The sequence below is a fragment of the Neopelma chrysocephalum genome, unplaced genomic scaffold, assembly GCF_003984885.1.
Source record: "Neopelma chrysocephalum unplaced genomic scaffold, ASM398488v2 Primary Assembly neopelma1_96688, whole genome shotgun sequence".
NCBI classification, from domain to species: Eukaryota; Metazoa; Chordata; class Aves; order Passeriformes; family Pipridae; genus Neopelma; species Neopelma chrysocephalum.
Window position 1 is genome coordinate 1,673,055 of NW_020925333.1, and position 12,724 is coordinate 1,685,778.

At 43.7% G+C, this 12,724-nt stretch overlaps 1 protein-coding gene across 2 annotated transcripts; it reads right to left on the bottom strand.

Annotated features, from left to right (window-relative positions):
* Positions 1-21: 21 nt before the first annotated feature.
* Positions 22-12,639, bottom strand: SKP2 (S-phase kinase associated protein 2). 2 transcript variants are annotated; one of them, XM_027709112.1, is made up of 10 exons: positions 12,562-12,639; positions 11,609-11,847; positions 8,087-8,198; positions 7,667-7,810; positions 6,956-7,090; positions 5,547-5,645; positions 3,932-4,059; positions 2,350-2,401; positions 1,589-1,696; positions 22-482 (listed from the first exon to the last, which is right to left on the bottom strand). In XM_027709112.1, the coding sequence occupies exons 1-10, from the start codon at positions 12,567-12,569 to the stop codon at positions 269-271; spliced, it is 1,239 nt and encodes a 412-aa protein (XP_027564913.1). In that variant the 5' UTR covers positions 12,570-12,639; the 3' UTR covers positions 22-268. The 2 variants fall into 2 exon arrangements, with proteins under 2 accessions (XP_027564913.1, XP_027564912.1); XM_027709111.1 differs by lacking the exon at positions 12,562-12,639 and having other exon boundaries at positions 11,609-11,984.
* Between the last annotated feature and the right edge of the window lie 85 nt (positions 12,640-12,724).

The following is a 12,724-nucleotide window of genomic DNA, read 5'->3' on the forward strand; positions in this document are numbered from 1 at the left end:
TGATTGTTTCATGATATTTTTTCAAAGATCCCCTGTATAAAGAAAAAAAAAAGCCTGAAAAATTCTACAATTGCTCACAGATCATCAGATCTCTAAAGGCTTGAAGTACAAACAATGCTACAAAATACTATGAAACATCATTAAGGTGTAAGACCAAATTAGAATGCTTTTTACAATAACAGTACTATGATTAAAGGTGCTCCAGCACTTTGTTTTTTAAGGAGCTTCAATGCACAGTGTGTCCATTGCATCCAGTGCACTGTACAAATCATAACAAACTAGGATTTCTCAGTGTCAATCTGCATTTGATTCCCCAAATCTCATGGTTCTTTTTGCTGCCAACAGTTGGCCTTGCAATGGGTGTAAAGTGTGAACGATTGATCTTCACTGCAGGCAGTGCCTCCTCTAGGAGCTGCAGGGAGCTGTCAGTCACTATCCCAAACACCTGAAGAGTCTTCAACGTTTGAATTTCACCAAGTTCTCTAGAAAAATATGAAATTAATCATGAAACTAACACCATTTTTTTCTTTTTTTCAGTCTGTACCCAAGCTAGAGAACTCCATTTCTACTAATTTTTAGAAAAGGGTAAATACTTAAACACATGTAATTGAAACTAGTTCTCTGTCCTGATACGTCATGAAACTGGATGAATATATTATTTTTTGCTGATCTCTCTCTCACAGATTGAAAACCAACTGGTTCTTCCCCTTTCATTTCCCTGGACTTAACAATTTAGAACAAGTGGAAGAAATTGCCCCAGATGAAGTTTCAGGGTATGGTTCAGAGGAAACAAGCCCCTAGGTACTATCAGTTTCCAATCTGTGGCAATGTTTTGGTGAGTATCCAGGCTTGGCTTCTTGACTGCTTTACATTTTCCCTATCATTATATGAACTGTGTATCTTACTGGACAAAGTCAAAAGGCTCAGGCACGTGCTGCTACAGGAAAGGTTCTTCAGATGCATATTTTTAATAGTCCTGTTCCACTCACAATCTTTTTTCTTGTTGTTGACCATCCTTTGGATTGACATCCTTCCTTAAAGTATTGAGATTGAAAGCTTCTATGCTAATAAAAGGCAGGAAAACCCCCACAAACAAGTAACTTTAAGTGTTTCAGCTGCAACCAATAACTGATAAAGGTGCTCACAAAAAATATACAGAGGTTAGCTAGTCAACAGGTACTGTCAACTCTGCCAGCTTTTCCAACTCTTGTTGCATAGTCAGAAGTCCAGTGCTTGACATCAATACTGGTCACTGGCAGGACTGGAAACTCCAGTTCCAGTAATGAGTAACACTGGTAGAATGCCACTAATGCATGCATGGAGCAGCCAGTTCCATGAGTGCAGACTGATATCACTGAGAGATTATCTCAGACACCTTTGGTTCCAGTCTGGATTCTCAAAAGGTACATGCTCTAGCAGTCCTAGTCCATGCTATAGCAGCTTATTTTATCTCAGTTTTATTCACAATTCCTCACACCAGTAAGCTTTTCAAAACAGTACGTGCAATTCTAAACCTAAAATAAAGCAAGTTTAAATTAACTTACCCTCTGCATGAGTAGCAAACGAAAACTATTTGGAGATTACTTACACCAAGGCAGCAGGTGATATCTGATAACATCGACTAAGACAAAGATGTTGGAGGAACGTGAGTTTCCGAAAATACTGGAAGCACTCAGGCTTTAACATCATGCTGTCACTGTACAGAAGAGCACATTAAATAAAGGCTTAGGTATAAAGCAGCAGTAAATTTGCTATTTCCAAAATTCAGGCCAAGAAATTTAATAAACATCAACTTCTACCACTGAAGTATGTTTTTGCTCAATATGGAAGCAACCCATCTCTAGTGTATACATGTTGTGAGGGGAGGAATTTTGATTTTCACTGAAGGGCAAGTGAAGCAGAAGTTTCTCTTCACACAGATACTCTGTAGCAGAACTCCTGCCAAGAATAGACAAGTTCTTCACAGAGAGCATTGACTAGGTCAAAACCAAAATACACCCTTCTTTTTACTGTTATGTAGCCAAGTAACTAATTATATCAGAGAAGAATTAAACTCTCTCTAGGATGCTCGGCTCCTAAACTGTAGGCATCTAAATGCTTTCTTCCATTCCACCTATCAACTACCCTCACTTGCTAGTTAATCAATCCTGTAGGTATATAATATTTATGATGAGATAGCAAAGAAATCTTCAAGTTAGTTACCGACTCCAGATTAGGTCATGCCAGATAGTATATCTTTTGTAGTTTTAGCATAGGTAGTATTTTCTGGTTGTGCAGTGCTGTGCAATCATATATTATTGCTAATCCCCTGAGCCATAAGGATTTAAGGACTAGCTGCACAGATCTTACCTGAGATCTAAATGGACAAGAAAAGGACATCTTTCCACCAGTGTTTTCACATCTGAAAAAAGTCACACAGAGTCAGTCCACCTTTCAGTAACAAGATGAACATGCTTTATACAGCCTACTCACTTCCATTTATGCTCATTTGTATCTTCTCTAGAACCCCACAACTAAAGCTCAACTTTTTGCTTAAAAGATTCGTGCTTAAGACAGCATACAGACTGTCTATCAAGATACCTTACATGGACTTCTTTTAATCCTCAGCAAAGCAGATACATTTAGTTCAATGAAGTGTCCCTAAAAGTCAGTTGCACCATCAACTTAGCAAGGGAGTAATTCAAGTGATATTTCTGTGAAATCTACCAAGACATAGTAATGGTGAGATGCCGGAAATAATTACATGTAGTGAAAAAGTAACACATCAAATACCCTTTCAGAGCACCAAGTTTAGGCATCCTTATTTCTACCTACAGAAAGTTCTTTCCTCATGACAAAATTACAGTTTTCCTGATTTAAACTGTAAATTCTTGAGACCTTTTCATTGTGTGCAAATACCATTGACTCACCCCTGGCTCAGGTATCATCTAAAAGCCACTGTTATTAGCAAGGTGCTAAACAACATGCAAGAAAGCTTTGGTATTTAAGAATTCATGTGCAAAAACTAAAGAAAACAATACCTAAGTGATGATGATTAATGTGCTATTCAAGTCTTATGGCATGTATATTGCACTGAAACAGAGTAAAGTCACTGAGTGTTTGGCAAACAGAAGAGGTTGGCATGTTGTCTCTAATGGTCCAATCAACAGAAGGTTTAAATTCTTGATGTGGAGGAGATTATGTAACATATTTGTTTGTGGGTTTGGGACTGAGATAAGATTTGCATATTTCCTCACAAGGAGAAGACATATCGAGGTCTGTGTGATGTTAAAAGAGAAATAAGAGAGGTCACCACCCGCATTTCAGCTAGTGTCCTACTGTCAAATTCATTCATTGAGAAAATTAATTTCTCTTTAGCACCAAAGCAATATCACTCTTTATCTACGCTCTGGTTAGTTTTGTTGTACCCTCTCCCCAAATCTAGATTTATCTGCATTTTCTATTACCCTCCAACTTTACACAACTTTTCCTCTGACAACTATTAGCAAGCAAATAGTTAAATGTTGATTACTGAGATTATTTGCCTTTCAATTAACTGGCATCTGTATGTCAGTCTGAAACTCAAGCAGTTACTGTGACTGTTCTCTTTTGGAAGATGCCTTCAGCAGTCACAACAGTAGAAGCCTTAAGAAAGCTCCAAGAACAGTATATGGAAGGCCAATTCACAGTGAAATACCAAGTCCTGCTTCCAGGACTTACTTCAGAAATAAGGGCTATACCTTTTAACTGGAAGAAAAATCATCTCACCCTTCTTGGCTGAGCTAGAAATACGAGTAAGATTCTGACATCAACAACTTCATGCTATACAGAGCATAACATCAGTGTTAGTACATGATTTTTCTATACACAGAGTGGATGCCAACCAGAAGAAAATATAAAGCCTGCTGCTTTATCCCACAATGGGATAAAGATTTGTCATGCTGCTATTTACCTGCTATTTGTAGATTCTCTCTGTATCCACTTAAATTTAATTGGGTGACTTCTGAAGTAACATGACTGACTGCTGCTTTGACATGTGTGGCTGTGAAGTCACACCAGGACAAGTTCAGCTCCTCCAGCCTATTTACAAATGAACAAAGAGTTGTTAACAAGAATGAAATGCAGGTCAAGTTCTGATATTTTCTATTACAGTTGATACTTTTAAAGGAAATACTTGTAACATGCCTACTACCAAGTTCCTGTATTCATGAGTAGAAATTCTGCTATGACAACGATTAAGCACTAATTAATGGAGCAGGTTACTCAGCAGAATCTGTCTTTGGATATTTTCAAGATCCAACCAGAGAAAGTCCTCATCAACCTGGCCAGTGCTAATTTTAGATCCTGATCTGGGCAAGGGGTTAGAGTGACTTCCCAAAGCCAGTTCCACCTGGAATGATTCACTATCTTAGGAATGAAGTCTCTCTCCAAGGACTGCCACAGGGAGACACTGTCTTTTCATCAGAGTTTGTGACCTGAATCTGTTACTACTGAACAGATGGTCACATTGAAAGGAAAAAACACTATCCATCATTAGCACTGGTCAGATGACCAATTAATCCTAATTAGCATAAAATACTTTATAGTTTTATATAAACATTGCTCATGCTGTGAGCTTAACTCTCTTTATGTGTTTGATTACCTATAGTCTATCACCATGGGGCTGGATGAAGTATTGTTCTGTGTGCAGGTGGTGTAACCAGAGGACAAAGACACAAGGAATGCACAACTACAGCATTTAGCTGGCAATCTCTACATAAATGAAAAAACAGTTAAATTGCCACTAGCATTCCCAGGATCAGGTTTGCCATCTGCTATTCTCTGTGCACTGCACAGACTGCCATCCTCTAAAGAGCTCATGATCCAAGTAACCAGACCAAGCAACAAGAAAGATTAAGGCTTTGGCTGTCCACTAACTTGCAATTTGATTAAAAAATATGCTTTTGCAGAAGAAAAGATTAAGTACGTTGTCTAGCGTGTCACAGGAAGTCAGTAGAAAGATTGGGATATAAATCCCAGACTCACTGGGGCTCAGTTCAATGACTTCCTGCCAGCAGATGGTTTAATCTCTGAAGAGCTGTAAATCTGAACACAGCGCTTCATGAACTAGAAGGTTACTGAAGGATTATTCTACCATGTAAAGGCACAGTGTTCTCTGGTATTCATGCTGTACTCTGATTGCAAAGAGAGCTCTGGGATTCCACTTTCCAGTTTCAAAACACACACTTCCATTTTGTGAGAATCACATACTGTTTTTGTTAAGAAAATCAAATTTACAGGATATGAAAGGGACATAAATGGGGTTTATCCACCAACAAGGATGATTAAGGAAATACTACCAAAGTGCATCTTTGCTATTACGGAAGAAAATAGCTTGATGGAGAGAAACTACCTGACTATTCTGCTAACATTCAACTGTTAGGCATTTAGGAACAGAAACAGGCACATAAAAAAAAGGTGTTAGATACAAGTATAACTAGGATGCCCAAGGAAAAAAAAAAAAAAAAAGGATCCTTTTTCTCAGGAATAGCACCAAGCAGGAACAGCAAAAACTGGTTTTGTCTTACACAGAGCAGCTGCTCAACATCATTTCCAAGGCTTCTGCAGAGAACCCTGAGCACCCGCAAAGATTTAGTCGTATCAAATTGGGATTCCTAGCAATGCTCCTGTGGAGGGAAAAAAAAAGTCTGATAAAATTTAAATGTTGGAACATTGCTTGCATTGCTAGGATGTGCCATTATTTTTAAGAGCTAGGATCCCAGGCACGGAGTGACTCACTAAACAAGCAGTACTGCATCTTTAATCAACTGACAAACCTGAGTCACTAAGGGTCTCAACTCTGTACTTGCTGAATCAAAGCACAACATTGAAAGGGATATCTGTCTATTTACTTGACATTCCTGCCAAGTCTGCATGTTTATAAACTATGAAGTTTACAAGGAAAAGATTTCTTTTCACCTTCTTCTGTTGTATGCCAATAAACACACACCACAGCTTATCAGAGATGACTATACCTCAACAAAAGACAAAGCAACAGTCCCATTTCTGATGTCATCCCTCTGCAAGACGGAGGTTATTCTAGAACAAAACATGTCCAAATAGCATCCTCTGAACACATTTGTTTGCAAGACTAGAGCAGACATGCATTTGGCAAAACCTGGAAAAACTTACATGCAGTATCTACATTTGTACACAAGGCAATAAAATTCCATCATTACTGCTTGATTAGTATGCAATTTTCACATAGTTTTCACCTGGTATCAAAAGCCAAACTATATTGATTTCTGTCTGGTTCCCCCTCTCTGGAGTGAGGAAGGCATCAGAAAGCAGGACAGCCAGAATCTCTGCCATCTGACCTATGGTCCTGGCACCTCCACAATCACCTGATGTGACTGAACAGGAGACTGACTGCACACCCATGAGTGTCTTTTCAGTATAACCAAAAAAACAGTTCATCTGCTTGACAGAATCTGTAATTTTCCACAACCTCAGAGTGAAGTTCAACAAAGAAGTCAACAATAGTGCAAAAGCACAATGAGCATCTGGTGGTAGAGCCACTCAGAGCCCTTAAAATAGAAGAGAACCTGCATACCAAACACACAGTTCTCTTGGGAGCACAAAAGTGGGAAAATAAAAGTAGCTCTGCCGTGCAGCTTGGATGTGAGAACAGCCAATGGACACAAACCCTAGGGAGACGAGCAGTTTCTCCAACCTCCTCCTACTCTGGGGAATTGGAAAAAAAAAATGGCACCAAGACACACTTTTCTACAGGGGTGTTTCATCTTCGCCTCATCTCTTGGAAGACAGGAACAGGCAGCTCATCTAGCCTGCCAGCTTGCCCTGTTAGGTGCCTAAAACTGGCATTTCTACAGACTTCACAAGGAACAACTCTCCACTTCATTCTTTCACTAGCCTGCACAAAACGATGGCACAAAACAGAAGGTATTTACTGAATATTTCGAAACATGTCACTCACTTGATGATGTTGTCAGAAAGCACTAGTCCCTCCAAGCTGAGGTTCTGCAGTCTTTCACACAGACAAAGAATACTCTGGAGATCCGCAACAGACATTGTGCAGTTTGACAAATCCAGGTACTGAAGTCTGAGAAGTCTAAAAAAAAAAAAGGAAAAAGTCAAGTTACTAAAATTGCATTAAAATAGGCTTCACAAATATATCCCACACACTAAAACCATACAAACTTGCACAAACTAGTTCTATTGTTGTGTTCAGCTGCACACTGAGTATATGACTAAGCTCACTGGGCCTACTGCTAAGCTACCAGACAAAACCACAGAACTCATATTCCAGACATTCACGATTCCTTATAACACCTGAAAGTCTACCCTGCTGCAGTTAAATAATTTTTTTTTTGGGTGTCCCATATAAATGGGACATAAAATGCTGGAGATGGTGACGATTCTTGGTTCTACAAGACATGAACTGCAAGTGCATTATAACACTCGATACTTTCAAAAAATCACGTTGGCTTGGTTTTAAATAGCTGACAGGTGAATGCAGATTCTCCTGTTCCAACACACGCCTAACCACTGATCAGCACTTCCACAGACCACAGATAGCACAAATACTGCTACTGGTTGCTACTACCTTAAAACCAAAACTACACAGAAAAACTGTGAATATTTGAGACAGGGTTTCAGGATCCAGAACATGCAGAAAAAGCCTTACTCGGTTGTTTTAAACAATGGATTCCCAATACAGGCTCTTGGGCAGCGGAATACAGTAACACCTGCGGGCAGCAAGTGTCCAAGCACTCCTGGCAGCAGATTCCCACCAGTCAGATCAAGAGTCTGCCAGAGAGATTCATCGAACCTGAGGCATAGAATTTTACTTGTTAGTGAGTTCAAAAGGGTCACAACAACCACAGAAAGTTTTCAGTGCCAAAAAAAAGACTGAAAGGAGGGAAAACTATTTAATAGACTATAATTATGTTAAAATATGTGAAGCATCTTTTGATTATACATCCATATAACCCACCTATGGCATAAACTGAATTATACCTGAATTAACAAGGTTACAACCATATCATTTAACAATCCATAGAAATGAAGGTTTCCTTAGTACTAAATTATGAGAAATAATACTTACGAAAGACGATGCCATCTCTTGCAAATCACTGAAACTTTTAGCAAGTCCTTTAGGGGCAAATATGCAAAGATTGCCAAAAGTAATTCATCTGGAAGCGCATCCAGAGAAACACCTTTAGGGAAAGAGCAAAACACACTCTGGTTAAAGCTGGTTCATTCTTGCCTGCTGATCAGATGCCTTGTTTGGTTTGGCTGTTAAAAGCACCTCTACAACCTCTCTAGGCTATACAGACATCAGCCCACTATTCATCCCCCTTTCAGCTCTTCAGTGTAGGAAGATATTATTACCATCTCTGCATAGTCATGCCTGGCAAATGCAAAAGTTCACATAATATCAACTCTCTATATGTACTAAAGCCACGGAAAAACAATTTTACTGATAAAAATGACAATAATCATTATTCACATACTCATTTGGGAAACGAGCATCTTAGTTACTGCTTTTCTATTCTAAGGCTTGTGTGATCCTCTTTTATTTTTTTCCCTTCTGAAATGCCCACTCTTCCTATACATGCAAGGGTCCCAGAAGAGAGCCCAAGGTGAGCTATGCAGAATCCTGTAGGTGCTGCGGGACTGCACTTCGGATGATCTGCTCCATAACCTTGCCAGGCACTGAGGTCAGGCTGACAGGCCTGTAGTTTCCTGGGTCCTCCTTCTGGCCCTTTTTGTGGATTGGTGTGACATTCACTAACTTCCAATCATCTGGGACCTCCCCAGTGAGCCAAGACTGTTGGTAAATGACGGAGAGCGGCTTGGCAAGCTCTCCTGCCAGCTCCCTCATCACCCTTGGATGGATCCCATCTGGTCCCATTGACTTGTGAGGATCCAAGTGGCTCAGCAGGTTGCTAAATGTTCCCTCCTGGATTACAGGGGGGTTATTTGGCTTCCTGTCTCTGTCTACCAGTTCTGGAAGCCAGTTGTCCTGAGGACAACCTGTCTTACTGTTGAAAACTGAGGCAAAGAAGGTGTTAAATATCTCAGCCTTTTCCTCATCTTTGATAACTATGTTCCCCCTCGTGTCCAACAAAGAATGGAGGTTTTCCTTGCCCCTCCTTTTGTTATTGATGTATCTGTAAAAGCTTTTCTTGTTATCCATAACTGAAGTGCCTGGATTGAGTTGAAATTGTGCCTTTGTCTCTCTAATTTTCTTTCTGCATGACCTAACTATATTCCTAAACTCTTCCTGAGTAGCCAGCCCTTTTTTCCATAGTCGGTAAGCCCTCTTTTTTCCCCTAATTTCCTTCAAAATCTCCCTGTTCAGCCAGGCTGGCCATCTTCCCCCCCCAGCTTGCCTTTCAGCACACTGGGACAGCCTGCTCCTGTGCGTTCAAGACTTGCTTCTTGAAGCATGACCATCCCTCCTGTACCCCTTTGTTTTCAAGGGTTGTTTCCCAGGGTACACTCTGAACTAGTCTTCTGAGTAGGCTAAAATCTGCCCACCAGAAGTCCAACGCAGAGGTTTTACTGATGGCCCTCCTTGCATCCCTGAGTATTGAAAACTCTATTATTTCATGGTCACTGTGCCCCCGATGGCCTCCAACTACTACATCTCCCACCAGCCCCTCTCTGTTTGTGAACAGAGGGTCTAGATGGGCCCCACCCCTGGTAGGCTCATTTACCAGCTGGAGCAGGAAATTATCCTCTATATGCTCTAGGAATCTCCTAGACTGCCTCCTCTACACTGTGTGGAGTTCCCAGCAGACATCCAGCAGGTTAAAACCACCCCAGGGAACAAGGGCTGGTGATTTTGAGACATCTGCCAGCTGCTTGTAGAATAATTCATCACCCTCATCATCCTGGTTGGGTGGTCTGTAACAGACTCCCACCAGGATGTCATCCATGTTGGCCTTCCCCCTGATTCTGATCCACAGGCACTCAACCTTACTGTTACTGACTTCAAGTTCTACAGAGTCAAGAGGCTCTCTAACATACAGAGCCACCCCTCCACCTCTCTTACCCTGCCTTTCCCTTCTGAAGAGCTTGTAGCCACCCATGGCAGCACTCCAGTCATGCGAGTCATCCCACCACGTTTCCGTGATGGCGACTACATCACAGCTTTCCTGCTGCACGATGGCTTCCAGCTCCTCTTGTTTGTTACCCATGCTGTGTGCATTGGTGTGCATGCACTTCAGCTGGGCTGCTGATTTCACTTCTAACTCTGGCTTTCCACCCTTAGGCTCATCTCTGGAGAACCTGGTTTCAACCCCTTCCCCCTTCAAACCTAGTTTAAAGCCCTCCTGATCACCCTGACAACTTATGGGCTAGAGTCCTTCTGCCCTTGCTAGATTAGATGAAGCCCATCTGACTCTGGCAGGCTAGGTACATAGAATTTGCCCCATGGTCGAATAAAAACAAAATTCTGCTGGTGGCATCAATCCTTTATCAATAAGATGGGTTTTCCTACTCCTCTCCTCATTCATCCCTGCTACTGCAGGAACACCACTTGTGCTTCTGTTCCTTTTGAGGTCTCCTGGACCACAGCAGGCTGTGACCAGCATCTCCCTCTGAGGGGGGCCTCTCAGAGCCAGCAAACTCTCAAATTTGCTATACTTGGTGGACCACTAAACGATGATGACAGATCCTGGGCTGATACATGCAGTATTTGAGGCTCAACCCTTTGCCCATTGAGAAGATGCAAAGGCATCTGACATGAGTCCTTCACTGAACTCAAGGGGAATTTTTCACAGGTGGATACTCTTTCAGGCCTGTGTGCCTCTGAGAGTGAACAAGCTAAAGCAAATGTACTATGAATGTCGCTCTCTTAGATTCTCAAATACTTTAGATCTGTAAGTTATGCCTATAAGTGAGTTACTGCTGTGCCCATAGTAAATTCTATATGAATCCTTTGTTAAATTAACTGAAGCTATCAATTAAGTGCTGTTAAGTACTGTTAAACTTTTAGGCCTAAACTGTTGGTCAGTTCTGGGGCTCAAGTTTAGCCAGGGTGTCTACTCAATCTTGTGCCTTGACATAGCTATTTTTTGGGCTGACTTTGTTTTTTGAGTGATTGATTTTAGATCTTAGTTTGCTTTTCCTCTGCGTGCTTTAACCACCTAGTAAGCAGTAGAGTGAACAATGCCAATGAACTTCATTGTGCTTTCATTTTTATATTAAACCTGCTTTTGCTGATACCTTTGCCAGTGATTCTTCAAGCAACCTTAAAACATTCATTTGCAACAGGCCCTGCTGGGCCAAGGTGCCACCCATGTCCCACACAGCAACAGCAGACAGACACGGGAACATGCGGCACAAATCCCCAGCACACAGACAGGAGCTGTCAGGACTAGGCAGGAGAGATCCATGCTTTTCATTGGCCACAGTTCTGGAGCCAGACACACCACCCTTGTTTAAAGGCTTACATAAAACAGGGTTTATCAACCCAGGCCTGAAAGCCACTAGATCTAAAAGTGACATTCTGCTGGGTAAGAGCAAAAAAAGCAAACAATAAGGCAGTGGCAACTTGTGATGCCCACTCTCCACCTCTACTGAAGCATGAGCAGAACCCGGACCAGGGTGATCGTACCTGGCTCTGCCTCTCGGAGCAGCCACGGCCGGCGCACAATAACAAACCCCTTCTGCCGTTTTGGAGCAGGACAGCCTGATGACACCAGCAGGTCTTGCGGCGTGTTTTCGTTGCCCAGCTTGTCTTTCTTAAGGACAGACACTCCCATGCTCGAGAGCAACTCCGGGTTCTTGCTGGAGTCCCAGTCCAAGCTGGTGGAAACATTAGTGCTGGAGGATGGGATCTCCTGGAGGTGTTTCCTGCAGACAGAACAAAACCCACAGGCTCTGAGGGTACCGCCAGACCGACCGAACACACGACGGGGACGGTCGCACGGCAGCATTTCAAACTCACACGTAACCCACATCCACACGCGGGGCGATTAAACGGGGGATCTGTGGGCACAGGAAGCACCAGCAACGGCCACAAGCAGGCGTGTTCTCGGTCTGGCACATTCGGGGTGAGATCCCGCCAGGGATTGAGCGCGCCCCGTTCCCGGATGGGGCGGGCGAGGGGACCGACGGAGGCGGCGGGCACGGCTCGACCCTCGCGGCGGCCTCACAGCCCCCAAAACCGGGTCAGGCTGGGACCCCCGCACGGGCAGCGGGGCGGGATGGACGGGGGGAACGGCAGGCGTTCGATCCCGACTGCCGCCGCTGCGGGCGGGAGAGAAGCGGCCCGGGGATCCCGCGCACGTCCCGCACCCCGGGGGCGCGCACACACACGCACACGTGTGGCCCCACACCGCATCCGCGCTCAAGAACCCGCTCCCGCTCTCCCAGGACCTGCTCCCGCTCCCCTGGGGTCCCATTCCCGCTCCCAGCGCCCGGGGTCCCCCCGCACAGCCCACCACCCCTAAGCAGCTGGGGGGACCCACGCCCTCCTCCCGCGAGGGCTCACGCGCAGCCCGCCAGCGAGACCCCCGTCCCCGTGTCTCCGTATCCCAGTATCCCTGTACGCCCGTGTCCCGGTACCTGTACATGGCGCTAGGAGGCCCGCGCGCGCCGCCGCGCGCCCCGCGCCTTTTAGCACCGCGCCATCCCCGGGCCGACCGGAAGCCGCGGGGGGAGGAGGGGGAGCGGCCGCGGAGGCCGCCGGGAGCTGTAGTTCCTCCACCCCTCCGTGCCCGCCCCGGGG

Coding starts and splice junctions, on each gene's coding strand:
- SKP2 (XM_027709111.1), bottom strand. CDS start 11,954: ATGTGGGTTACGTGTGAGTTTGAAATGCTGCCGTGCGACCGTCCCCGT. Junction 2,402..3,931: donor AGAGAATCTACAAATAGCAG/GTAAATAGCAGC, acceptor GACTTTTTTCAG/ATGTGAAAACACTGGTGGAA. Junction 1,697..2,349: donor CTTGTCCATTTAGATCTCAG/GTAAGATCTGTG, acceptor TCTTCTGTACAG/TGACAGCATGATGTTAAAGC.